General features: G+C 48.3%; 1 protein-coding gene across 1 annotated transcript in view; it reads left to right on the top strand.

Moving 5' to 3' along the window:
• LOC127673012 (S-adenosyl-L-methionine-dependent tRNA 4-demethylwyosine synthase TYW1-like) overlaps window positions 1–25,720 on the top strand; it is a 74,820-nt gene that overhangs the window by 20,884 nt on the left and 28,216 nt on the right. The window contains 5 exon segments of the mRNA XM_052168529.1: window positions 323–375; window positions 5,972–6,090; window positions 8,123–8,232; window positions 11,617–11,794; window positions 14,933–15,068. Coding sequence (XP_052024489.1) covers window positions 323–375; window positions 5,972–6,090; window positions 8,123–8,232; window positions 11,617–11,794; window positions 14,933–15,068 — 596 coding nt within the window.

Here is a 25,720-nt window from a genome sequence, read left to right as displayed (position 1 = left end):
ACGTTCCTGCCTTTACCTGCCTTTACTGAGACTTTAATCAGTTTCTCGTGGTAGACAGGCTGCTGGCTTACAACCGACACCCTCAGCACTCTTGGAGGTTGAGGAAGGAAGACTCGGGCTCCTCAGTGAGACCTAGTTACACACCAGACTATAGCAGCTAGCTAAAAGTCAAAAGCTGCGAGTTAAACCTTCAGGGGTTTTTAGCTACAGGGTTGTTGAGTTCCATAACTTAGGAAAGAAAAGTGGTTTTGCCCAGTTTTGTTATCTTCTTCAGCTGTGAGACTTTAGGTTCATTTTTCTTTCTGTTTGCTTCTCCATGTAGGGTACCAGCTGATTGGCAGCCATTCTGGGGTGAAGCTTTGCAGGTGGACAAAGGTATTTATTGGCTTTATTCAAATAGTATCTCCGTTTTCTGCAACTTACTTATTTTTTCCATTTATTCTGTGTATATGTGTGTGCACATGCGGAGGTCAAAGCACAGCCTACAGGACTCGGTCCTCTCCTTCATCCTTGTGGGCTCTGGGGACCAAACTCAGTCTTCCGGCCTGACAGCAGCCACTTTGATGGCTGCCGTGCGCGTCTCAGCAGTGCTGTTGCGGTACACTTGACATGCAGTGCGCGGCTCACATTAGCCGTCCTCACAGTCTGACTGGAGGAGCTCTATCTGGAAGGCCGGCCAGCATCAGCATTCCCGAGCCATTGATCTGCCCTTCGTCTCTACATTAAGTGGCTCGTTCTCCGTTTCAGAAGACTGGAGTCTTAGGCGTGCCTCCTGGTGTCTGCCTTCTCTCACTGGTCTGATGATTCTGGGGCATAGCTGTCCGGCACCATGAATCTGCATTCGGTTCTCCGCCATGGCTGAGGGCATCGTTGTCTGTTTATTGAGACGTTGATGGACCCTGGGGTTGCTCGTATGTGTTGGATGTTATGAGTGACGCTTCCAGGACATCACTCCACATATGGGATTTACGTGGTGTACACTTCCACAGTCGTTGGTGGATCGTGGTGACCTGTCTTTTTTTTCCCCAATGAATTGTCTAGTTTTCGAAGCGATTGTTCATTTTCTGTTCCCCCCAGCAGTGCTCTGAGGGTCCCGGTTCACTCACTCCTCGCCACAGCCCCCCTTCCCTACCCTTTCCCTGGTGATGTCGATCTCTGTAATCTAGGCTGCCCTCAAGTTCATGATCCTTTGGCCTCAGCCTATTGACTTATTTATTTACTTTTGAGACAGGGTCACGTGTAGCTCAGGCTCAACTTGAATTTGTTACGTAGTTGAGGATGACCTTGAACTGATTTGCCTTCCTCTACTTCCCAAATGCTGGGGTTACACATGCAGTACCATGCCTGGTTTGGGTGCTCCTGGGGCTTGAACCCAGGGCCTCATTCCTGCTGGGTGAGCACTCTACCTCTGAGTTACATCTTGAAGAAACTATTTAATCCTAACTCATTCCTCGTCTTTCTTCCCGAGGTACAAATATTCCAAGAGACTTCTGCTCCGATTCTTTCTGTTACCCCATCTCCTCTTGGTGGCAGCGTGCTAATGGTTTCCACATGTCACATTCCCCACGGCCCTCTTTTCCAGTCCAGTGACTTTCAGTGACGTCTGACACGGTGCCTTCTGTGCACAGCCAGTAATAAGCAGTGTCTTTTTACCATCACTAAATTCAATTTTCAGATAGTAAATCACATGCATAATTTTGAAAATTGGCATTTCATCCAATCTGTAATGAAATGAAAGAGGAAGCACTTTCTGTTAAATATGTCTTTCCATGCAGAACGCTGTGACGCTTCAGTGGTGAGGGGCCAGCCGCTGTATCTGGATCTGCTGCCCCACTTCCGGCTCCTTCTCATCTTCCTCTTATACTTCTCCTCTTTCTTCTCTTCTTCCTGCTCTCTTCCTTCTCTCCCTTTTTCTGTTCTTCCTTCTCCTCTCGCTCCTCCTCATCCTGCTCCTTGCTCCTTATGTGTGGTGCCAGCCTCAAGCCGGAGCCTCCCCTGTGCTCCGCCAGCTTGCGTCGCTGAGCCACGCCCACAGCCCTCTCACATTAAGTGGATACGTTTACATTTGAGGAAGGTTAGAAGTTGCTCTGCATGGGAAACAGTGAGATGCTGTATGCTTATATGTGGTAGGACTAAGAGGGAAGCAAGCGGCTCTTACCGAAGGAGGCTGAGAAGCCCAGGGCTTCATTCAGGCGAAGAGTGAGAAAGGAGTCTGCACGCGACTCCGGAGACTCAGACCTCAGTCATAACGCAGGATGGGCGTGGGGTCCCGAGAAGTCACTTGTGGGGGGTTGGCATGGAGTGACACAGAAGATAGGCCTTAGGTCTTGAAATGCCACGACTCACTAAGGTCCGTGTTTTGTTTCTAATTTATTTATTTATTTTAATTTTAATGTAAAGTGTGTGTTGTGCTGAAGTGACAGGGGGTTGTGAGCTCCCTGATGTGGTGCGGGGAGCTGGCCTTGAGACTTGTGCAGGAGCCCATGAGCTCGTCCTCTCTCCAGCCCTGTTTCTCATTTGTAATGAGACTTGGAGATGGTCTCCTGTAAGCCATTCCCACTGCGCTGGGCCAGGGGGTGAGAACAGGACTGATAGGAAGGCCTAGGCTAATGTGGATGGCCCACCTGTGGGGACAGTTCCAGAGTGAGTGATGGGCGACCCTGAACTCCTGACCAGGGATTGTGATTGCTCCAGGGAGGGTGTGCTCATTCGCCTGCTGTACTCCTGGGGATTATTAACAGTATTTGTGAGGTCAGCAGTATTTGTAAAAACAGATTATATTAATAAGAATTCTGCAGGCAGTTGTGTTCTTTATCTTTCTTGACTGTTTTGGATACAAGGTCTTACTGTGTAGCCCAGACTGGCCTTGAACTTCTGGTCCCTTCAGATACACACCACCATACTTGGCCACCTCGATGTCCAGCTCTACATGAGCCATCTTGCCTGGAGCTACCCTGTGACTCTGAAGGCGATGGTGTCTTGCTCCGCAGTTTGAGTTTGTGCCAGTCTCGTCCTGTCACCAGTGGCTTCTCGTCCTCTCGCGCTGCTGCCCTGCTGTCCAGTCAGCAGTTGCGCAGTTTTTCCTTTTCCCTTGCCCAGCACAACGGCTGGCGGCTGTCCCCGCCTCTTCTTATTCCCATATCTGTTTATAAACAAATATTCCCAAGGGCTGGCAGGATGGCTCAGTGTGCAGGGGTGCTGGCCACGGAGTTCGATCAGCTGTGTTCAGTAGCCATGACCCTATGGCGGAAGGAGAGAACCGTCTCACAAGTTGTCGTCCGGTATAGAGAAGATGATGAGGGTTTGCCAGTAAAATGTTCTGTCACTTGATCCGGCAGTGAAGCTACAAATATGTCTATGGGGCTGTGGATGTGGCTCAGGAGAGTCCTTGCCTCATGCAGGAAGCCTTGGGTTCCTCCATGTCCAGCACTGGCTAAATGGAGGGACCGTGTATGCTCCCAATCCCAGGGCTCCCTGAAGTGCTCAATATACACTTGGACTTGGCTATGTAGAGTGTGGACCCATCCTGTTATACGTACGACCCTGGCACAAACAAACAAACAAACAAAGCTCCCATGTAGACTTCCTGAAGAACAGGGTATGCAAGGAGGTGAAGTCCCAGCCAGCAGCAGTTGTCACAAACCTGAGTAAGGTTGTCTTAAGATGAGTGGCCGCAGCATGATTCTCTTCTGAACTGTTGTGTGAATGGGTGAATGACCTCAGACTTGAATTCAGTGTCGTGTTAAGTCAGAATTTGAGGCCCTGTGCTGGTGGCAGGTCCCTGCACTGGGTGGTACTGATTGTGTGTGGGGACTGGGTCTTGGGTTGCTGCTCATTTGGAGAATGTGAGTTATCTGTGTAGTGAGGAAGTCAGTCACAGTGACAGACGACAAAGCCGGGACTGGTGTGGAGAGGAGCTTGATGACAGAAGCCAATGATCTGACATCTTCCTCTGACGTCCCACGGCAAGGGTCATTAGACTGCAAGGTTAGGAGCCTGGCTGGCATCCCCAAACATGTCGGTTGGGCGCGGGCATCATCTTCTGGGCAGTTTGGGGTTCTTTAGCCAGGAGGCATGGCTCTGAGGTGTGCTGTGGAGGAAGGTGGTGAGAGGAGGGCTGCTCTCGGGTGTGGGTAGTATCACGCCCTTCACCTGAAAGGAGATGGTGACGGGGCCCAGCGCTAACTGCCTCAGCCTCACAGAAAGGCGAGCCTCCTTAGGCTCTTCTCTTCTAGGTTGAAGGGGAGTCCCTCCAAATGAGCCAGGCAGGCCCAGTTCTCCTGACAAAGGGCGCTGGCATTCCCGCTAACAATAAATAGGGCATGTGCTCTACTGTGTAGCTGGGCCTGGCATTCCCGCCCTGTGTGGAGAGGCCTGTCAACCAATTTCAGCGAGAAGAGACCATTCTCCCACAAGAACCTGGCCTGAGCAATGTTCTCCTTCCTTGCTGGCCTAACATTTTCTTTCCCTATTATACCATAGCAGTACCATGGTAACTAGGTGTCTCTTGTCGTCAGGGCAGCAGCCCCTGTGTCCCTGGTGAGGCCAGGCGTTTCCTTTCTGTGGAGTATACAGGCCAGAGGGAGCCTTGCTATAGGAGCAGCCCAGGTGGAGGAGTCTACTGGCTTGACACTCTTATCTTCCAGTGAACCAGCAAAGCCCAGGGGTCACTCAAGGTAAAGCACTCTGAAAGGCTAGGGAAGTTCAATCACTGTGGAAAGCCCAGCATGGGGCCTGTTTTCTAGCTCAGCCTGCTAAGAGAGAGGGGGAAAATGTGTAGAGCAGTGGCTCTCAGCCTCCCTAATGCTGCAGCCCTGTAATACAGCTCTTCGCGTTGCAATGACCCCCCAAACAAAACATTTGTTTCCTGTTGCTACTTCATAACTGTAATTTGATGCTGTTATGAATTTTAATATAAATATCTGATATACAAGATATCTCTGTGGGGTCAGACCAACAGGTTGAGAACTGGTCTGGATTCTCCTCATTGACAGAATGCCCAGGATGGTGCCGAAAAATCACCTGTCACAGCAAGGACTTGAGAAAGTCACAACTCGGATAGCAAAAGATAGTCAGCTGCCGTCTGCAGGATCCAACGGGGTGGATACAGCAGCTACAGCAATCGAGTCATCAGTGATCTTCACACAAATGAAGGAATACAACAGCCCAGTAAAGAGCAAGGCCAACAACACAGCTGGGAAGCCCAGTACAGCAGAAAAGCAGTCTCACAGATGAAAGGGCTCAAGGGCTCAGCCGGCGGGCAGGGCTGGCAGCCTCTGATCCCAGCAGATCGATGGCGCAGTTTGCACCCAGGACTAGTCAATAGGATTTACTGAGTCTGAACCACAGAAATCAAAGTAGATTAGGCACTAAACAAAGAGAACTCAAAGTGGGGCCTCGGGGATGTGTGGACTAATGAGATGCTCAGTCAGCATCTCTGCCATTGAAGTACCAGGGTGAACACGGGGAAGAGAGGAACTGAGGCAGCACGGCCATGTACGTGACGGCGGGGCCCACGCTGGGAAAGGCACAGGCAGCTTCGTTATCGGTCTGGGTGGAGGTCAGAGGACAATTTGGATGTGTCGGTTCACCTTCTATCTTGTGGGTCGCAGGGGTCAAGCTCAGGTCAGCCAGTGCTTTTCCCCACTGAGTCATCCTCTGCCCTATAGTGCTGTCTTAAAAACAATGATGTCTTTGGGTTGAGGAGATGGCTCAGAGGGTGAAGGGCTTGCCTCGCCTAGTGACCTGAGTTCGATCTCTGGGACCCACACATACAGGTGGCAAAAGAGTCAATTCCACCACGTTGTCGTGAGACCTTCGCATGCTGTGGCCTGCTGAGCCTGCACTCAGGTCTCACATCTCCTGCTCGGTAATAAGAAACAAGGGAGCAAGAGCATGCAAACAAATGGCGCCTAGCTGTTGCGTTTCTGTTATTCTATTCAAACAATGGCGTGTTTCCTGCTTGTCACAGTCGATGCTGCGGGGGAGAGGAGGTTGCTACAAACACACGTTTTATGGCATCGAGAGCCATCGCTGCATGGAAGCCACCCCGAGCTTGGCCTGTGCGAATAAATGTGTCTTCTGCTGGCGGTAAGTGGAGTGGCGCGTGTGCTGTGTGGTAACCGGATGCTGAGCACTGCCCGGGGAGTGCGGACTCGTGTGCTGGGAGGACCAAGCTCCAGCACTTTTTTTTTTTTTTTTTTTTGGTTTTTGGTTTTTTGGATTTGGTTTTTTTAAGATAAGGTTTCTCTGTGTAGCCCTGGCTGCCCTAGAACTCACTCTGTAGACCAGGCTGGCCTCTAACTCAGAAATCTGCCTGCTTCTGCCTCCCAGAGTGCTGGGATTACAGGCGTGCGCTACCACCGCCCTGCGCTCCAGCACATTTTTAAGAATTTTAAGCCTACATAGCCCTATCATGAGTGTGTTAACTAAGTTAGTGTCTGAGAGGTTTAGTGCTATGAGGAGACACCATGACTTATAAAGGACAGCATTTAATTGGGGCTGGCTTACAGTGTTGGAGGTTCAGTTCAGTAACATCATAGTGGGAAAGATGGCAGCGGGCAGGCAGGCAGGCAGGCATGGTGCAGGAGGAGCTGAGAGTCCTACAATTTGATCAGAAGGTAGCTAGGAGGGACTGTCCTCCACAGGCTCCTCTGCAGGAGGAGGCTCTCTTCCTCACTGGGCGGAGCCCACCCCCACAGTGACATATTTCCTCCAGCAAGGCCACATCTCCTAATAGCGTCACTTTCTGTGTGCCAGACATTCAAACACATGAGTCTATGGGGGCCAGACCTATTCACATGACTATAATTAATGTTTAAAAATGGTACCTGGGAGCTGGGCAGTGGTGGCGCACGCCTGTAATCCCAGCACTCTGGGAGGCAGAGGCAGGCGGATTTCTGAGTTCGAGGCTAGCCTGGTCTACAGAGTGAGTTCTAGGACAGCCAGGGCTACACAGAGAAACCCTGTCTCCAAAAAAACAAATCCAAAAAACAAAACAAAACAAAACAAAAAAAAAAAAAAAACCAAAAAAAAAAAAATGGTACCTGGGGTCCGGAGAACAGCTCAGTGGTTAAGGACACTTGCTGCTCAAAGGACTGAGTTTAGCCCCCCAACTCTCACATCAGATAGTTTACGGTTGCCATTAACCCCAGCTCTGAGGGGATCTGATGCCCTCTTCTGGCCTCTGGGGTCATCTGCACATAACATTTGCATAACCACATATAGATAAACACAGGGGGAAAGATCAGCTGGAAGCAGTGAGGCTTGTATTTGTTACATATTCCAAGGAACACTGAAGGAAAAAGATAGTCAGCGAATAAGAAGTGCTGAGCCTGTGGCTCAGTTGGTAGAGAGCTTGTCTCTCACGCATGAAGCCCTGGGTTCTATTCCCAACCACGTACAGTGGTCTGCACCCTAATTACAGCACTGGGGGTATGGGGGCTAGAGGATTAGACGCTAAAGGCTATCCTCAACTACGTGGGGAACTTGAGGGCAGCCTGGGCTATATATGGGAGTCTGTCTCAAAACAAAAGAATAGAGAGCGAAGCCACACCCACTGCTCTTGAGAAGCTTGAGCGCTTGGTGTAGGTTGTAGTTTCTAAATCTTGAGCGCTTCTGCTCTTCTCGTGTTTAGGAATTGTCAACTCACAGTGGAAAGGCGCTGCCCAGAGGTCGCCGTGCATTAGTTCAGTTCTGGTCGTCATTCAGTTAACATGACTGAAAGCAGGAAGAAGGAGCTGGAGAGGCGGCTCAGCAGTTAGAAGTATTTGTTCCTTGTCAGAGGACCAGGGAAGCCGATGGCCCTTCTGGGCTCCTTGAGAACATAGGTGCACGTATACCACAGATATGCCCATAAATAAGGAATACAGAGTTTTTTTTAAAGATCGGGTTCATTTGTTTGGTCAACCTGTCCCTGGCGTTGACTCTGAGCCGAGAGCCGAGCTGACTGCTGGAGGACCTCTCCACCCATCCCTGCCACGTGCTGGGACTCAAGAAGGGACAGTCCTCCATCAGTGGGGCTTTGTCGGGCAGCAGCTCTAACCCTGTGCTGGATGGGCAGTCGCAGTAGACTCTGGGATGTCATAACAGAAGGCCTTAGTACTTTGTACTGTGTTTACAGGCACCATACCAATCCTGTGGGCACCGAGTGGCGGTGGAAGATGGACCAGCCAGAATTGATCTTGAAGGAAGCCATTGAGAACCATCAGAACATGATTAAACAGTTCAAAGGTATTTGCCTGCTTGTTTCTTTATTTGCCTTGGTAGGAGACGAGGTCGTACCATCTCAGGCTGGCCTTGACCTTGCCTTGTAGTGGAGGATGGCCTTGGACTTTTGATCCTCTAGTGGACTGGCATTACAGGTGTACATCTGGTCTTATCCTGTGGTGGGGAGGGAAACGTGTGTGTGTGTGCATGCGTGCGTGCCATTTGGTTTACTGAATGTTAGGCTAAATCCCGAAGCTCTGTTTTCTTTGGCATCTTTCTGTGAGATACAGTTTGCTCCTTAGTTTCTCTGATGACTGTTCTTATGATGATTCAGGAGGAGGAAGCTGCCTGGGATGAGGGAAATGGCCCAGAAGTTGCTTAGCAACAATGAAACCAGGAAAACTCGAAAGGGTTAAGAGTTTGTGAGTTGGATTATATGTGTGTGCGTGCATGTGTGGTGTGTATACTTGTGCTGTATTTGTGCTTGTTTATATATATATCTGTTCTCTCTGTGTGTGTCTGTCTGTCTGTGTCTCTTTGTGTGTACTGATTCTTGAAGCAGTCTCTCTAGAACCCACATTTGAGCGTTGCTTATCCGTTTGGCTGTCTAATTCTTGTCTGACTTGAATATCAGACATACTTTCCTTTCCACACTTCTCCCAGGAGTCTCTGTTGGGTATCGTGTTGGGTTCGCTGCTTGTTTTGTCTCCATTGTCCAGAGCTCTGCTGCCCAGGCCATACACGCAGCGCTTCTCTGGGACACCTTATTCTCCCACGCACATATCTAGTCAGCAGAACCCCGAGCTGGCGAGTCCTCAGCCGGAGCCCACTTCACACTAGCTGCACCCACAGTCCCTCAGTGGTCACCATCTTGCTCTGTGTCACCAACACTTATTTGTTTGTTGTATCTGTGTGTCTGGACAGGGGTTGCATCAAAGTCTAATGTAGCCTGAGTTTGCCCCCCCCCACCCCCAGCACATACATGAGGATAACCTTAAACTTGTGTTTCCTCCTCCTCTTCCTCCTGAGTGCTAGGGTTACTGGAATGCTCTCCATGTCTTCTAGGCGGAGCCACGGCCCCAGCCCCTCATTTAATTCTTGTTCATGTTCTTCTCTGCTCACCATGTAAAACATCAGGGGAGGAGAGGGCTGGGGCCTGCCCAGGGATGCCCAGCTGACCTCGTAGTAGAGTCAGAAGTTGAATCCCCGGCCTCTGCTCCTAACCCCTCCCTGCTCCCCAAGGTCTAACCAGCATACCCTTGTCTCACATTCAGAGTTGGAGGCTGATTTTGCAGTTCAGGGTAAACCCACCCCTCTCTTCTGCTGCTCATGGGGAATTTAAAGCTAACCAGGACTGTTAGGCAGAGTGCTAGGTTGTCTTGGCAACACAGACTGAGTTTAAGGATCAAGTTTTATTTAAAACTTGGATTTGAGTTAAATCTTAGATTTCGATAGCGCAAGGAAAAACTCAGTCAGAAACCCTGATGGGAAACGCACATGCTGAGTGTGAGGCACACAAAAGATGGCATCTGTCATGTTTAGAATTTTAATCTGCTTCCTGGTCTTTAGATTGGGGGGGGGGGGAGTGGTATTTACTTGCATGTTGATGTCTCCAAGTACATTTTAAGTTTGTGGTTTTTGCTAGGGCGATAGTGACACTACTCTGTGTGTGTGTGTGTGTGTGTGTGTTGGAAGGAGGCTGAAAGGGTTTCAGGAGTAGGTAGGTGGGGTATGTGGGGTCTCCCTACACCATCCCCTGCCTAGCAGCCCACTTACGCCCAACAGCTCACTCCACTGCATACCCACAACTTGGACATGCGCTCACAGGCGGGCTCTTTACTCAGGCCTTGACCACCCTGAGTGGGTGGGTGGGTGAGTTGATTGGTTGGTTGGTTGGTTGGTTGGTTGGTTGGTTGATTGGTTGGTTGGTTGGTTGGTTGGTTAGTTTTGAGACAGTGTCTGTCAGTGGCCTAGAACTGACACCGAGCCCTAGGCACTTGATTGTCTGCCTCCCTAAGGGACCTGAGGAGCCACCACCCACACCATTTGTTGTTTTTGAGACAGGGTCTTACTATATATCCCTGACTGCTCTGGAATGTGCTATGTTGACCATACTGGCCTTGAACTCACAGATCTACCTGCCTCTGCCTTCTGAGTGCTGGGATTAAAGGCCTGGGCCAGTTTACCTGGTCCTCATGCTCGGTAGCAAGCATTTTACTGCCGCTTTTCCAACTAATGATTAGTTAATTGTGATGCTCAGTAAGCTAGGATCAAGAGATTATTATAATAGCTAGTCCTTAGTGAAAGGGCCTCATAGGAAAAATTACTTATTTACTTGTTTATTGTTGGTTTTTCAAGACAGGATTTCTCTGTGTAGCCCTGGTTGTCCTGGAACTCACTCTGTAGATCATCAGGCTGGCCTCGAACTCAGAAATCTGCCTGCCTCTGCCTTCCAAGTGCTGGGATTAAAGGAGTGCACCACCTCTGCCTGGAAAAATTATTTATTTTTGAGTCTGGGTCTTACTAGGTAGACCAGGCTGGCTTTGAACTCATAGAGCTCTAATTGCTGCTGCCTTCTGAGTGTCATGAAAATCTTTACATTTATTTTTAATCCTAACGAAAATTCTTTGAGATAGATACTATTCACACTCTGAGGTGTGTGTGTGTGTGTGTGCGCGCGCGCGCGAGCGAGCGAAAAGTTAACAGCCCGATGCTAGGTGTCTTGTCCTATAATCGCCCCCCACCCCATTCTTTTAGACAGGGTCTCACAGTCCCTACCAATCAATCCTCCTGTGTCTACTCCCTTTGGTGCTTATGGTTACAGAGGTTTCCATGGCCATGCAGCCTTCATATCTAATTGCCAACATCTGAACCCAGGTCCTTAATTGGTTGGGAAAGCAAGAGCTTTGGCGCCTAGACCATTCCTCCAGCCCCACACTCAAGTTTCAGGGCTGGGGAGATGGCTTAGTGGTTAAGAGCACTTGCTGCTCTTGCAGAGGACTGGGATCTGTTCCCAGCATGCACAGGGCAGCTAGCTCACTATCCATTAACTCCAGCTGCAGGGGAGCTGGTGCCCTCTCCTGGTCTCCATGGGCACTGCATGAATGTGGTGCATATAGACACCCATAAAATGAAAACAGTTTTTTTTAAAAGAAGAGAATTAAGTTTTAAGGTGGGTGTGGTGGCCCACTCCTGTAATCGCAACAATTGGGGGGGGGGCACGGGAGGGTGCCAGTGCTGAGACAGGAGGATTATTGAGAGTTTCTGGCCTGCTTGAGCCACAGAATGAACTCCTGTTTAATAAATAAAAATGGGGTTTTCCCTCTGAAACCAAAGCCTCATCAGTGGCCACGGGAGCAGCGCTGGGTCTGCTTGTGCCTGCTCTGATTTTCTTCGCTACTGTCTCAGGCGTGCCAGGCCTCAAGGCGGAGCGCTTTGAAGAGGGGATGGAGGTCAGGCACTGTGCACTGTCGCTTGTGGGAGAGCCGATAATGTACCCCGAGATCAACAGGCTTTTGAAGCTGCTCCACCGGCACGGGATCTCCAGCTTCCTTGTCACCAATGCGCAGTTCCCCGAGGAAATCAGGTAAGGCTCCGGCGTCACTGCACTCCCGCATGACCACTGTCTTATAGACAGTGAGCAGGGGAAGACAGGCCTGACTCTGGTCTAGAAGTCACTGTTGAGCCTCAGCTGGCCACCACCTGGGTCCTGAGGACTAAACTCAGGTCATTAGTCTACCCTTACCTTACCTGCGGAGTGACCGTTAGCTCGCCCTGTGTGATCAGACTTCACTCAGAAATCTATAATTAGAATGTGTCATCACGCTGTCCACACAGCCTTTGGACTTTATGACAGTGAGGGTTGGGTCAAAGGTTGTAGTCCAATATATTCTCCTTTTCCATCATTCTAAGTAGTGATGGAGTTCTAAGGCACAGGAGTTATGGTGTAGCATTCTTTAAGAATATTTTGGTTTGCGGGGCGGTGGTGGCACACACCTGTAATCCTAGCACTCTGGGAGGCAGAGGCAGGCGCATTTCTGAGTTCAAGGCCAGCCTGGTCTACAGAGTGAGCTCCAGGACAGCTAGAGCTATACAGAGAAACCCTGTCTCAAAAAAAACCAAAAAAAAAAAAAAAAGAATATTTTGGTTTTATGAGTATGTGTGTCTGCTTATTTGTATATGTACCCTGTATGCTATGCTGAGGCGTCCTCAGAGGCTGGGAGAGGTTATTGGCAGTTATGGGCAGTTATGAGCCATTTGATATAGGTTCTGGGAACCACCCCAGGTCCTCTGCAGGAGCGGAAAGTGCTCTTAATTGTTGAGCTGTCTCCCCAGTCCCTATATAGCCTTCTTTATTGACATGTTATATGCAGAGGTAGAGGATTGGGTCAGGCTTGGAGCCTTGTGGCCTGTCTTTGTTACTGAGGCCAGGTCTGGGCAGAACTACGATCCCTAGGTTCTAGGAGATTTCTTCAGGGGCCCTTCTGCTGTCCATCCCTTTTGAGTGAGCTCTGTCATTCTTTTTTCTTCTTTGTCTGCTTCCCGAGTAAGAGCTGGAGACTTGCTCACTGTCTCCTAGACACTTAACAGTGTCATCCCCCAGAACTTCTGGTTTCTGTGTGCAGTGGATGTGTGCATGGTGTGTCTGACCTTTGAGAATTGCTGCTGAGTGCTTACACACGGGGAAAGGTCAGGCCAGTGTCTGCTCTGATCTGGAAGGGTTATGGCCAAGCACTGGGTGTCTGAGGCCAGGCTAGATATGCAGTTGCTTTCAGGACAGTCTCCTTTGCTTTCTTTGGCTTTTGAAGTGGAGGTCTCACTTTGAAGCCCAGTCTGGCAGCGCTGGGATTATAAAGAATTAAAAAAAAAATTAAATTGCATTTTGTGTGTTTCTGTGTATGCGTTTGCCATCATGCCTGTGATCTCCACAGAGGACAACTTTCGAGTCAGTTCTCTTCTACCATGTGGGTTGTGAGGACAAAACTTAGGTCACCAGGCCTGGTAGTGAGTGCTTTTACCTACCGAGTCATCTTAGAGGACTCTGTGGTGTTGATTAAGATTCCCAGGAGAAGTTGAATGTGGTGGCAAATATCTGTAATCCCAGCCCTGAGAAGACTGAGGCAGGAGGATGGTGAGTTTGTGGCAATTTCTACATAGCAAGTTTTAGATCAACCTGAGCGACATGGTAAGAGCTAGACTTAGAAAAACAAAACAAAAGAGCAACACACACACACACACACACACACACACACACACACACACACACCTCTTCAGCCAGTCATCCCTTATCTAGGGGAAACGGACTTGAACCCATTTCTCCTTCTGAAGCATGGGTGTGGCTCTGTGCTCTTGGCATAAGGTACATGGGCTGGATTCCTTTGGAGGGAATCCTTCAGTGACCTGAGAATATAGATGGCCTGTTGATCCAGATAAAAACTACAATGTAGTTTTTAATTTTTCTCAACCCTAATTTTAATAACGGTTCTTAAATGCTCTAATGTACTTTCTAGCCCATCCCCCATCAGAGGTAGTGGAAAAGAAAGGTTATTAGGATATGGGAAAAGTGAATCTGTTTAGCAATTGTCCTTTGGAGCAGATCCCATCTGTGTTGTTAGGAAATTAGCAGTTCAGTTTATAGGTCAGCACCGGTAGGTGGATCCACTTGCAAACTTAATGAATATACCAACAGTCCAGTTTGGTAGTATCGGGATAGCAGGAGCGGTGGCGAGACCTAGTAGGAACAGCTAGGCCTCAGCCAGATCAGCAGGAGGGACAGGACTGGCAGGGACGCCAGGAGCTCTTTGCTGTGCCTCTTTCAGTAAAGTGAAGATCAGTAAAGACGCCAGACCAAGAAGTGTTACAGAGCCAGCTCTGTAAGCAAGGTGGGTCCTATTTAGACCCTCTCCAAACAGCACATGTGCTCCATGGGTCTAGCCTCAGCAAAACTCCATGTCAGTCTGTCTCAACTGTTCCCAAGTTCGAGGACGTGGCAGGGAGCCGCCAGCACACCCCCAGGAGTTATTTGGTGTGTGTCTCTGCTGGCATCACGACAGATGGAACTCAACAATACGTGTAAGGCAAACCAATCCATGTGTGTTGTTAGTGAGGAATCCTTCATCATGGGCCCTTTCACATGCTTGCTTTAGCCAAACATCCTTTCATTTGTGTCTGCTTCAGGAAAACACGCCTTCGAGTGTTTGCGCCAGAAAACACTCTCCAACACAACCTTTAAATTTCCACTTGACTGCACAGTTCTGAGTTTGCACCTGCGTTAGACTGCCACGGCCGAGCTCGTGAGGAAGGTCTGACTAGCTGCCGTGCGTGGCTGTGGGTCTCAAGCTAGGCTTCACCTTATTTATTTTCTGTTAAAACCTAGTGTTCAAAGATGGACCAGTTTCAGATAGTTAATGTTTTCAGTGTCTTAGCCTCCATGTGCAGGCATTTCAGAATAACCAGAACCGTCGTGTGCCGCATTATAAAATCCTCGTCGTTGTGACTGGGGCTGCCGCTCAGTGGAGAGTGCTGTCCCTCACTGCATGTGCGTGCCCTTGCCTTCCATGCCCAGCTCTGCCCAAAAGAGCAGAATAGTTGTGTGGACGCGTAGGCAGAGTGGAAACTTCCAGACCACTGCAGTGTTGTGCCGTCTCTTCCTCTGTGCATTTCATGTGGTGGCGTTCCTGACGTAGGCACCATTTAATGTTTTCTTTCTTTCTCCGTTCCCAAGGACCCTCACGCCAGTTACTCAGCTCTACGTGAGCGTGGACGCCAGCACCAAAGACAGTCTGAAGAAGATAGACCGCCCGCTCTTCAAGGACTTCTGGCAGCGCTTCCTGGACAGTTTGAAAGCCTTATCTGCAAAGGTAAGAATTGGGATGTTATCCCAAAAATAAGTTTGTAAGGATGAACAGAGCCTTGTTTACTTCGTTTCTCTTTAAATACAGAAAGATTAAATCATTTATTATTTCTTTTAATTTTCTTTAATTTTTTTTTTTTTAAAGATTTCTGTGTGTGAGTGTTTTGCCTGCATGTGTACTGAGTGCATGCCTCACTGAGACCTGTCTTCAGAGGCCAGAGGAGGGCACAGAGCTGGAGGTGACTGCCAGTTGTGACCCTCCCAGTGTGGATGCCGGAAGCCATACTTGTGTCTTGTGCAGGAGCAGCAGGTGCTATTAACTGCTGAGCCGTTGTCTCCTGTTCCATATCTTTAGGGTTTCTTTTGTTTTGAGACAGGGTTTCTCTGTGTAGCCCTAGCTGGCCTGGAACTTAGAGATTTGCCTGCCTCTGCCTCCTGAGTGCTGGCATTAAAGGCGTGTGCCATCACTGCCTGGCCCCAAATCCTGTTTTTAAAATGTATTTTTTATTATTCAGTGGGGGAGCAGAGTGTGGTACAGGTGTACACTCACACCCTGTGTGAGGACAACATTTGGGACTGGTTTTCTCCTCCCACTTTGTTGAGGAAGGATTTCTCTTATTGCTTGTCCTATTGGGTAGTCCAGGCTAGCTCACCCCCCATGTTTCCGGGGGTTCTCCTGTCTCCACCTCTCAGGTTGTAGGAGTGCTGGGATTGTCACTGGGTTCTGGGACTGAGGTCACTGTATTACTCATGTCAGGCGATCTTACCCATGAAGCCCTCTTACTGGCTTTCTGGGTTCCTTACTTTCTGGCTTAGAAAATCTCCAGATTTGTGAGGCACTAGGAGCATTTCTCCTGCAGTTATGCCGTACTGCGTTTCTCTTGAGTGTGTCGGCTTTATGCTTCCTTTTTGGTGTCCTCACTGATCATGCATTTAAAGAGAGGAACATCTCCACGAGGCTCAAAGTACAGTGTGCTGGGTAGCAGCACGCAGCACGCCAACCTGGGATGCCAGAGATAATCCAGGTTTAAGTATAAAGTTAATTTCCAGACATTTCAAGAATCAAGCACGTGAGCGCAAGAAGTAACTGGTGTAAGTGTGAGCTCACAAGTATGAGCTCAGAAGTAACTGAGTGTGTGGGAGCCCACAGGTAACTGAGTGTGAACTCAGAAGTAACTGTCAGCATGTGGGTAATGTAAAAGAAGTATTTAAAAGTTAGAGCATCGCTGGGCAGTGGTGGTGCACGCCTTTAATCCCAGCACTTGGGAGGCAGAGGCAGGTGGATTTTTAAGTTCGAGGCCAGCCTGGTCTACAGAGTGAATTCCAGGACAGCCAGGGCTACACAGAGAAACCTTGTCTCAAAAAACAAAAACAAACAAACAAAAAGTTAGAGCTTCTTGGTCTGGCGAAGTGGCTCACTGGTTAACCCGTGCTCTTCTAGAGGGTGTGAGTTCAGTTCCCGGCACCTGTGTCAGGAGGCTCACAACCACTGTAACTCTAGATAGGAGATTGGATTCTCTCTCCTAGTTCCTATGGGCACATTTGAGCCTGCACACACACACACACACACACACACACACACAGAGTCATACTTTATTTACATACATGTAAATAAATAATAAAATAAATCTTTAAAAGTTTTTTTACTGTCTTCTTGGAAATAGTTGGCCCCTACATGTACTCCTTTTCTTGTTTTCGTTGTGGTGCTTGGGAACTGAGGTTGAGACCACATCCATGCTCGGCGAGTGCTTTGGCACTGAATTTTACATCTCAGGTGTAAGGGCAGCCCGAGAAACACGGTGGGATCCTGTCCTTACAAAACAACAAACATAGCCTCGAAATCCAAAAGCAAACAGCACTGCATGGCTGGTGGCCTGGTGCCCTGGGCTGTGTTACGTACTTGGTAAGGGGAGCTTTTGCTATGAATGGGGTGTTCTGTACAGTTAATGTTTGGGTTTGCGTGGGTTTAGGTTAGAGCTCAGCCTTAGGTGTCATTCCTCAGGTGCCGTCCACCTTATCTTGAGACAGTGTCTATCTCGGTGGCTGAGGTTCTGATTGGTTCAGGGTGTTTGGCCAGTGAGAGCCTCCTCTGCCTCTAACACTAGGGTCATAAGCACGTCATGCCAGCCTGCTTGTGTGCGCGCACTCTGGGATCACACTCAGGTCTTCCTGCTTGTAGAAGCATTTTAAGGACTTCAGGCTTCTTTCCAACTTTGTGCCTACTATTTAAACAAGCCAGTGTTTGCACATGGCCCATAATTCACACTTAAAGGAACATTTAATAGTTGGCCTTCCCTTCTCTGACTGTGAAAGTGTTACAGGCTGAATATTGAACTCAGGGGTAAATGAAGAGAACCATAAAGAAGCGAATAGAGAAATGGTATATATTAATTTTTTATTGCTTTTTTTTTGAGACAGTTTTTCTTTGTAGCTCTAGCTGTACTGGAATTTGTTCTGTAGACCCAGGCGGCCTCAAACTCAGAGATCTGCCTGCTTCTGCCTTCCAAGTGCTGGCATTTAAGGTGTGCACCACCATGGTCTGGCTGTAATATTTTTAAAAATATTGTGTGTGTGTGTGTGTGTGTCTGTGTCTGTTTGCGCATGCGCACAGGTACACACATGCCACACATATGGGGTTGGCTGCAGAGACCAGGAGAAAACATCAGATCTGCTGGAGCTGGAATTAGAGGCAGTTGTGACCTGCCTGACACAGGTCCTCTGCAAGTGCTCTTAACCACTGAGCCACATGCCTAGCCCCATGGAAGATAATCCTGGGTGTCAGCTTGATAGGACTGAGAGACTCGCAAGAGAAGAGGGAAGAGTTAAAATGCTGTGCAGCGCTGGCTGGGTCAGTGAGGGCTCTAACCTAGCAGAAGGATTCCTCTCTTGGTGACGACTGGTGATTATGAGAAGCAGAAGGCAGGGCCTGTTTGGAGGAATTAGGCCATAGGATATGAGCTCTTGAGACTGTGTCTTGCTCAATCTTTTCTGTGTGTGCATTTCCCCCTTCCTCTCTGTCTCTCTCTGTGTCTCTCTCTGTCCCTGTCTCTCTCCCTGTCAGCTTTGAGATCTCTTCCTCCCATTCACACCCCTCCCACCCAGGATACTTTACTGAAACTGTGTCTCAAAACAAAGCAGCCTCCCAACTGAAGTCCCCAGCAGAAGCTAGCCAAATTTTGTTAATTGTTATTTGTTTCTGAAAGTTTGCTCAAGTTTTATGATGGTTGTTTGTGCAGCACTGCAAAATTGATTCCAGAAATTTCTACATCTCGATGAGCCAGATGACTATAAATACACAGAACAGAGGGTGACTTTCAGGAAACAATACTTTGCTTTTTTGGTTTGTAAACTATCTTTTTCTCAAAGCTAGTTGTATATTGAGGTCAGCCCCGAGAAGATTGGGGCTTGAACAGCAGTGGCAACTTGGCAACTATCTAAAAAATGAGAAATGTTTTTCAAGATCTATCTATCCGCAAGGTAATAGAGTTTTATATGCACCTCCTTTGACTTTTGGCTCACATATCATATAAAGAATATTAGTATCCATATATCTTCCGAACGCCTTCCAAATCCAGTCAGCTCCTGCAGCTCCTCTGCCTGGAGGTTGTTGGTTTTCCAGTGGAGCGTGAGTTTAATATCCAAACTTGACTTTGCATACAGATCTTTCCACCCAGTGCTTTAAATGGATGTTTGCAAGGGCAAAATTTATGTTGATTTTTCTGCAAACCGTGTGCAGGAAGTGAATGGCATTTCAGGTATGGCCGACAGACCCCCAGAGTCTGGTGAATTTGGTGTGGCCAGATTACTAGGCACCACCATACAAGAGACTTCTTGGTTGGTTCCAGGTCAAGGGCTGCCTTTCGATGCCAAACAGATGCTACTGACCTTTATTTTTGATGTTAGGCCTGGAAGTGTTGCTTTACATGTATGGATCTGTGCCAGAGTTATTTCATGTACAGGAATCTCATCTTAGTTTTAAGAAACTCTTCAGAAGACTTTTGTTAATATATGACCCATTTTAATTTTTCCAGTTGATTGTCAGGGTCTTATGTAATGAAGGCTGGTCTTGGACACCCTGACCCTCACATAAATTTGGGTTTGGGGTGCATATATTGCTGTAATCATAGTCTCTCTCTCTCTCTCTCTCTCTCTCTCTCTCTCTCTCTCTCTCTCTCTCTCTCTCTCTGTGTGTGTGTGTGTGTGTGTGTATGATAGAGTCATGTTCTATTAGTTCCTGGTAAAAATGGGCTGCCGCCTTTTTTTTTTTTTTTTTTTTTTTTGAGACAGGGTTTCTCTGTGTAGTTCTGGCTGTCCTGGAACTTACTCTGTAGACCAGGCTGGCCCCGAACTCAGAAATCCGCCTGCCTCTGCCTCCCAAGTGCTGGGATTACAGGTGTGTGCCACCATACCCGGCTTGGCTGCTGCCTTCTAACATTTATAGATTTTTTTTTCCCATGTGTTCTTTTGGTTTTGTTTTTCTTGATGATGGGGCTTGAACTCAGGACCTCACACATGCTGAGCACGTGTTCTGCCACTAAGCTACTCCTCCAGCCTTCATTTGATGCCCTGTCTGAGCTGTATGAGGCTCTGCGGCCTATCCGTAAACAAACGCTAACACCCCAGCCACACAGACTGCTCCTTCACCCGACAAGTGCTTCCTGAGGGCTTAGTACCTGGTAAGGAGAATCCTTGGCTACAGTAGACAAGGCAGTGGAGGGTCCTGTTCTCCTGCAGCACAGAGAGGGAGGGGATCTTTTGTAGGTAGTGTACTATCGGCATGGCTTCTTATTGGCAAGACCCAACAAAGCACCAACACGCAATGTTCAAGGCCTTGCATTTCAGAAAGTCAACTTAAAATAATTTTTAAAAATCATGTATGTGTGCGTCTTTGTGTGAATGTATGCCACATGAATGCAGGTGTCCGAGGACTCCAGAAGAGGGCACCGGGCTCCCTGGAGTTGGAGTGGCAGGCAGTAGAGAGCAGCCCTGTGTCCACATTGGGAACCAAACTCTGGTTCTCTGGGAAAGCAGCAGGAGCTCTGAATCATCGAGAAGGCTGACAGCACTGAAGCTGCGGTCTAGATCTCTGTAAAATAGTGACAATAAGCACCCCACAGAGCTAGATCCAGACCTCAGCGGGTTGTGCTACTGGTGTTTAGGTTAGCTGCAGGGTCGGATTCCACACAGACGATGCTCCCGTGTAGGTGAGCCAGGGGCTTTGTGTGTGGTCTCCAGTTCCTTCTTTTCTCCCTTGGCATTGCTGAATCCAATACCTTTTAAAGACTTACTGTTTTTAATTATCTATGTGTCTGTACATTGGTATGTATGTGTGACTACAGTATCTGCAGAGGCCAGAAAGGGGCGGCAGAGCCCCTGGGACTGGAGTTCCAGGTGGTGGTGAGCTGCCTCACACGGGTGCTGGGAGCTGAACTTGGGTCACCTGCAAATGTCACTGTACTTTTAATTGCCAAGCTATCTTTCCAGCCCCTGGGTGATTTATATAACTTTTCCATTGGTATCTTGTTGGCCAGACTCAGTTCCTTTGCCACACGCTGCTTGAGGGAGCCAGGAAAATGGACCCTTTTAGCCGAGTGACTTGCTGCATGCAGCCTGGAGCTCAAGCAGACTGCTTAGAAGCAGGAAGGAGGCTTGGTGGCTGAGGGTGGCTTGCTGTTCACTACCAGGGGATTAGTAAGCAACAGCCACCCGCAAGGGCAGGGGAGCGAAGAGCTAGGGAGATGAGGAGGGAGAGTTGGTAGAGAGGGGTGGGCAGTGGCTGTTGGAAGTGCGCCTGTTGAGCAAGTCTGAGTGCTACGTGCAGATCCCCAGTGCCACATAAAATCTTGGCACATTTAGAGCGTGTGTGTGTGTGTGTGTGTGTGTGCATGTGCATGAGTATGTTTGTGTTTGTGTGTGAGAGTGTGTGTATGTGATTGTGCATGTGTGTCCTCACTTGTTTGGAGGTCAGAGGACAACTTGAGTTGGCTCTCTCCTTCCACCTTGTAGATTGTACTCAACTGTGAGGCTTGGCAGCCTTTTACCCCTGAGGCTGTCGGGCTGACCTTGCTTGGCAGCCTTTTACCCCTGAGGCTGTCGGGCTGACCTTGCTGGCTTTTTTTCTCTGCTGATGAGCTCTCTTCATAGCCTTTAATTTCTTTGCAAGTGAGAGCCTTCAAGGCTGCTCATCTCCAGGCCTGTTTTAAGCTTTGAGCCCAGCCATCCCCATTTTGGAGATTAGAATCGAACTCCCTTATGAGACTCATCATGCTTGATTTATTAAAAGCAGAGTTTAAGGGGAAAGGGAAATTAAAAAGAATGATCAGGAGCTAATTTCTTTGGCTGGTTGAAGCCAGAAGGAAGGAAGCACTCTCTCAAATTGACATGTGAAAAACCATTTTATTAGCACTTTCGGGAAATGAAGATCCTAGAGACCATTCGGGGGTCCGTTTGATTTATGGCGACTTAAAGATAACTTGTACCTCTGCTGAGGGCCTGCAAGAAGGCCCCACGTGTGGGAAAAAGTCATTTGCCTTCACGGGAATAAAAGAATTACCCCATTAGTCCGTGAGGTACTGGGTCGGAATAAATACCATTTATATCCAGCTATTTGTTCTGTTCCTAAATCTAGCCACGCAGCGGGGAGAAATGGGTTGTAGTGGGACCAGCCAGAAATGTTCACATTCACATAATGAGCAGCCTTTGGAGTTGATGCGGTCCTGGGGATGGAAGGCTGGGGTTGTGTGCACGTGTCCCTCATGCAGCCGGAGCTGCGGCCCTGGCCTTCACGTGATGGCAACATCTGTAGCCTCTCTCCTTCCCCCCAGGGTTGAGGCTGGGGTTGCTTTTTTTCCCCATTCTCTGAGCATGGGAGGGCTGGGGTTAGAGATGGAGGTGACAGGATACCACCTGATTGTTCTGAACCTCATAATCGCATAATTTCCAGAAAGAACTCTGGTTTATGGAATCATCACCTGGCCCTCAATTAGGGGGAGTTGGTGTTTGTTGTGGTAGTTAACTATTCAATGTATAGGGGCTACATTTCAGTTTTAGAAGATACAATTGTGTCATGCTGTACACATTCTTGATAGGTTCTGTATGTGTACTTGTGTGCATGTGAAAATATTTATTAATCTAATTTTTGTACTGAGTTTGGAATTCAAGGTTTTGTGCATGTCAGCGTGTACTCTACCATTGAGCCACGCCTCCAGCCCCTCCCTGGGGGATTCTAGGCAGAGGCTCTACCACTGGGCTACACCCCCAACCCCTCACTGGGGGATTCTAGGCAGGGGCTCTACCACTGAGCCACGCCCCCAGCCTCCTCACTAGGAGATTCTACTAAAAAGTTCTACTAAAAGCTGAGACAATAACAATGTGTTTTAAAAACCCTCTTGTTACTGAAGATTTTATCTTTTATTTTTTACTGTGCCTGTCTCCATTATATATTTGTTTGTTTCAGGCAGGATTTCCAGATGTATGGCCTTGAACTCAGGGTCCTTCTGTTGTTATCCGAACCCTGGAATCATAGGCACTTGACACCATGTCTGGTTTTATTTACTTTTCAATGCTTTCTATGTCTGCCATCTTAGTTTTCTTTGACCACTGTTACCTCCTTATAGAACCATGTTGGCCTCCCATTGAGAGGTCAGCTGCGTGCACCCTGGAACTGTGTGCATCCATCTTGACTCTGTGCTAATTTTGTTCCCATGTGTTTCCAGGCAGACAGCGAATCCAGTTCTTGGTCTCGAAGCCCATCATCTCGTTGTATCTTTATCCACTGCTTAGTATCCCCTCCCTCTCTGTTTTTTTCCCTCCTCTGGTTCAGTGGAGCAGCTTAGGAAATAGACCTGTAGTATCCTTTGGCTAGCGGTCCACCCTCCGTGGTGTTTACTAAGGAATGCCTCTTAGGAAAGCAATCTGAATGAAAGGCACCATCACAGGCGTGCCAGCGAGGCTGTAGTGCTCTCTGCTTTTCCTCTTGGACACTTGGTTTGCTATCACTTCTGATTCATCTTGGAAAGTCAAGCTGTCCCCACAGACACAGCTCAGTATAAACTTTATAGGCTCACCTCAAGGACAGAGTCTAATAAGTATCAACTTTAAACTTGCGTGCTTGTGCATGTGTGAGTGCAATGTCTGCAGAGGCCAGAAGGGGGTGCTAGATCTCTTGGAGTTGCAATTACATGTGGTTGTGAGCCAGCTCTTGTGGGTGTTTGAAATTGAACTTGGCTCCTCTGCCAGAGCAGGGTGTGCTTTGAACTGCTGAGCCAGCAGTCCAGCCCCCTCTAAAATGTTTTATTTAATTACTTAGTAGTATTATTATATTGTTTGTAGTTGAGTGCCTCGGACGTGTGGAGAAGTCCGAGGACAGCCTTGGACAGCTGCTTCTTTGTTTTTATGTTTGACAGGTGTGTTTAACTGCGGAGCCATCTCCCTGTCCTGTCCTTCTCGAGCAGGCTCAGCTTGCTGTCTTTCTGTTTTTACTTTAAAACACTAGACATGTTGAAGGTGGCAGCTGCCTTTAATCCCAGCACTTGGGAGGCAGAGGCAGGCAGATTTCTGAGTTCGAGGCCAGCCTGGTCTACAGAGTGAGTTCCAGGACAGCCAGGGCTAGACAGGGAAACCCTGTCTCAAAAAAACCAAAACCAAAATCAAACGAACCACCAGACACACCTCACTGACAAATGTTCCAGAGAGGGAACATTGAAAGCTTCATCCAAGGACCCAGTTGTCTTTAATCTTCCACTTTTGAGATTCAGTCTTAAGCACAGGGACCTTTATTGACTTAAGTTAAAGAATCTGAACTTTTTTTTTTTTTTTTGATTTGGTTTATTTCGAGACAGGGTTTCTCTGTGTAGCCCTGGCTGTCCTGGAACTCACTCTGTAGACCAGGCTGGCCTCGAACTCAGAAATCCGCCTTCCTCTGCCTGCCAGAGTGCTGGGATTACAGGCATGCGCCACCACTGCCCGGCTGAATCTGAACATTTCTAACCGCTAAAATCTTGTACTTAAATGATCAAGTCCCAGCAAGGGGGTCATTTTCTTACTGTTTGGAACTCCGACATTGGGGTTAGCTTAAGCAATAGTTCTGGAATGTAGGTCTGCTATTGAGTTCATTGGCTTATCTGAGGGACATGTGTGGTCCAGTCACCTGGCATTCTTCTCGAACTGACCCTGCCGTGGTAGTTTGGGGAGGAGACCTATGATCTTGTGTGGGTGTCTCCCCCTCACCCCTGTGTTCTATGTACCTTGAGTCCGACTGTTTCTGTCCGTATGAGTTTACTGCAGGAATGATAATGGGTGGGCTGTGTCTCTGGGAATCCTGCCTGGGGATTGGCTTTTCTGTCCATGTCTTCAGACACACCCGTGTAAGTGATGGGAGCTGACTCGGCACCTGGGCGCACGGCTGCACCACCAGCTCTGCTCATTGAGTTTGGTGACAGTGTTCTCTGACCTCTATATGGTGCTCTGTGCTCAGGGACCCCTCTGTCCCCTCACGGACCCGTTACTACAGCCTTCTACAAACTGAAGATGAAAAATCACCGCCTGTCATTAAACATTCCTCTACAATAGGTTTTTCCAAGGTTTCGGTGGGAATGAGAATCTAATAAAACAAATTCAACCTTAGCTCACCCTCCCTTTCCTAGACTCCTGCTCTGCTAGCTCATATAGCCTGTTGATTCGGCAGGACCTGGAAGACAAGCCTTTGGAGGGATTCTCTTGATTAGGTTAATTGTAGCGGGAAGACCCATTCCAAAGGAGGGGTGCACTGCTCCCTGGGTCTGGTGTGCAGTGTGTAGAAGGGAGAAGTCGGCTGAGAGTGAGCTTTGGCGCATGCGTTGCTCACTCCTGTTTGACTGCATGCAATGTGACTGGCTGCCTCTTGCTGCTGCTGCCTTGCTGTCCTCACTATGATGGACTGGACCCTTGAACTGTAAGCCCAGATAAATCCTTCCTTAGGCTGCTTTATCAGGGGATTTTTTTAAAAAAAATTTTTTTTAAAGATTTATTTATTATATGTAAGTACACTGTAGCTGTCTTCAGACGCACCAGAAGAGGGCATCAGATCTCTTTACAGATGGTTGTGAGCCACCATGTGGGTGCTAGGATTTGAACTCATGACTTTGGAAGAGCAGTCGGTGCTCTTACCCACAGAGCCATCTCTCCAGCACTTATCAGGGGATTTTATCACAGCTATAGGATAAGAAACTAGCCCACACATCTGCCCTGAGCTCTGCTTTCTACAGGAATGCCTCAGCCAGGCTGGGGTTCACAGATGCCACCTGAAATACCACTGTAGGTGTGTCAGCCGAATCAGTGGGCTGTTGCTTGGTGTTGAGCATCTTGAGACTCTGTGGTATCTCAGCATGTTAAAAGGGCTCCAATGGATGGTCTCACTCCTCAGCATTTGTCTGTGAGCTTTAGCATTCCCATAGGCTAAATGCTTAGAAATACAATTGCCAGATCAGCAGAGTTTGATATTTTCTAGAATCCTTAATCATGTTGCTGCATTAATTTCCAGAATGTCTCTGCTGAATCCCAGCCCCACCATGAGGGAACGAGCACGCCTGTCTAGGAAGTCCTGAGCATTGCTATTTAAAAGAAACAACCTGTGCCAATTTGATAATCCAAAATGGTACCTCATTACTGCTTCAATTTGCA

Source organism: Apodemus sylvaticus, chromosome 22, assembly GCF_947179515.1.
Source record: "Apodemus sylvaticus chromosome 22, mApoSyl1.1, whole genome shotgun sequence".
Classification (NCBI taxonomy): domain Eukaryota; kingdom Metazoa; phylum Chordata; class Mammalia; order Rodentia; family Muridae; genus Apodemus; species Apodemus sylvaticus.
Note: the sequence above shows the minus strand (reverse complement) of the source record. Positions and strands in the feature narration are given on the sequence as shown.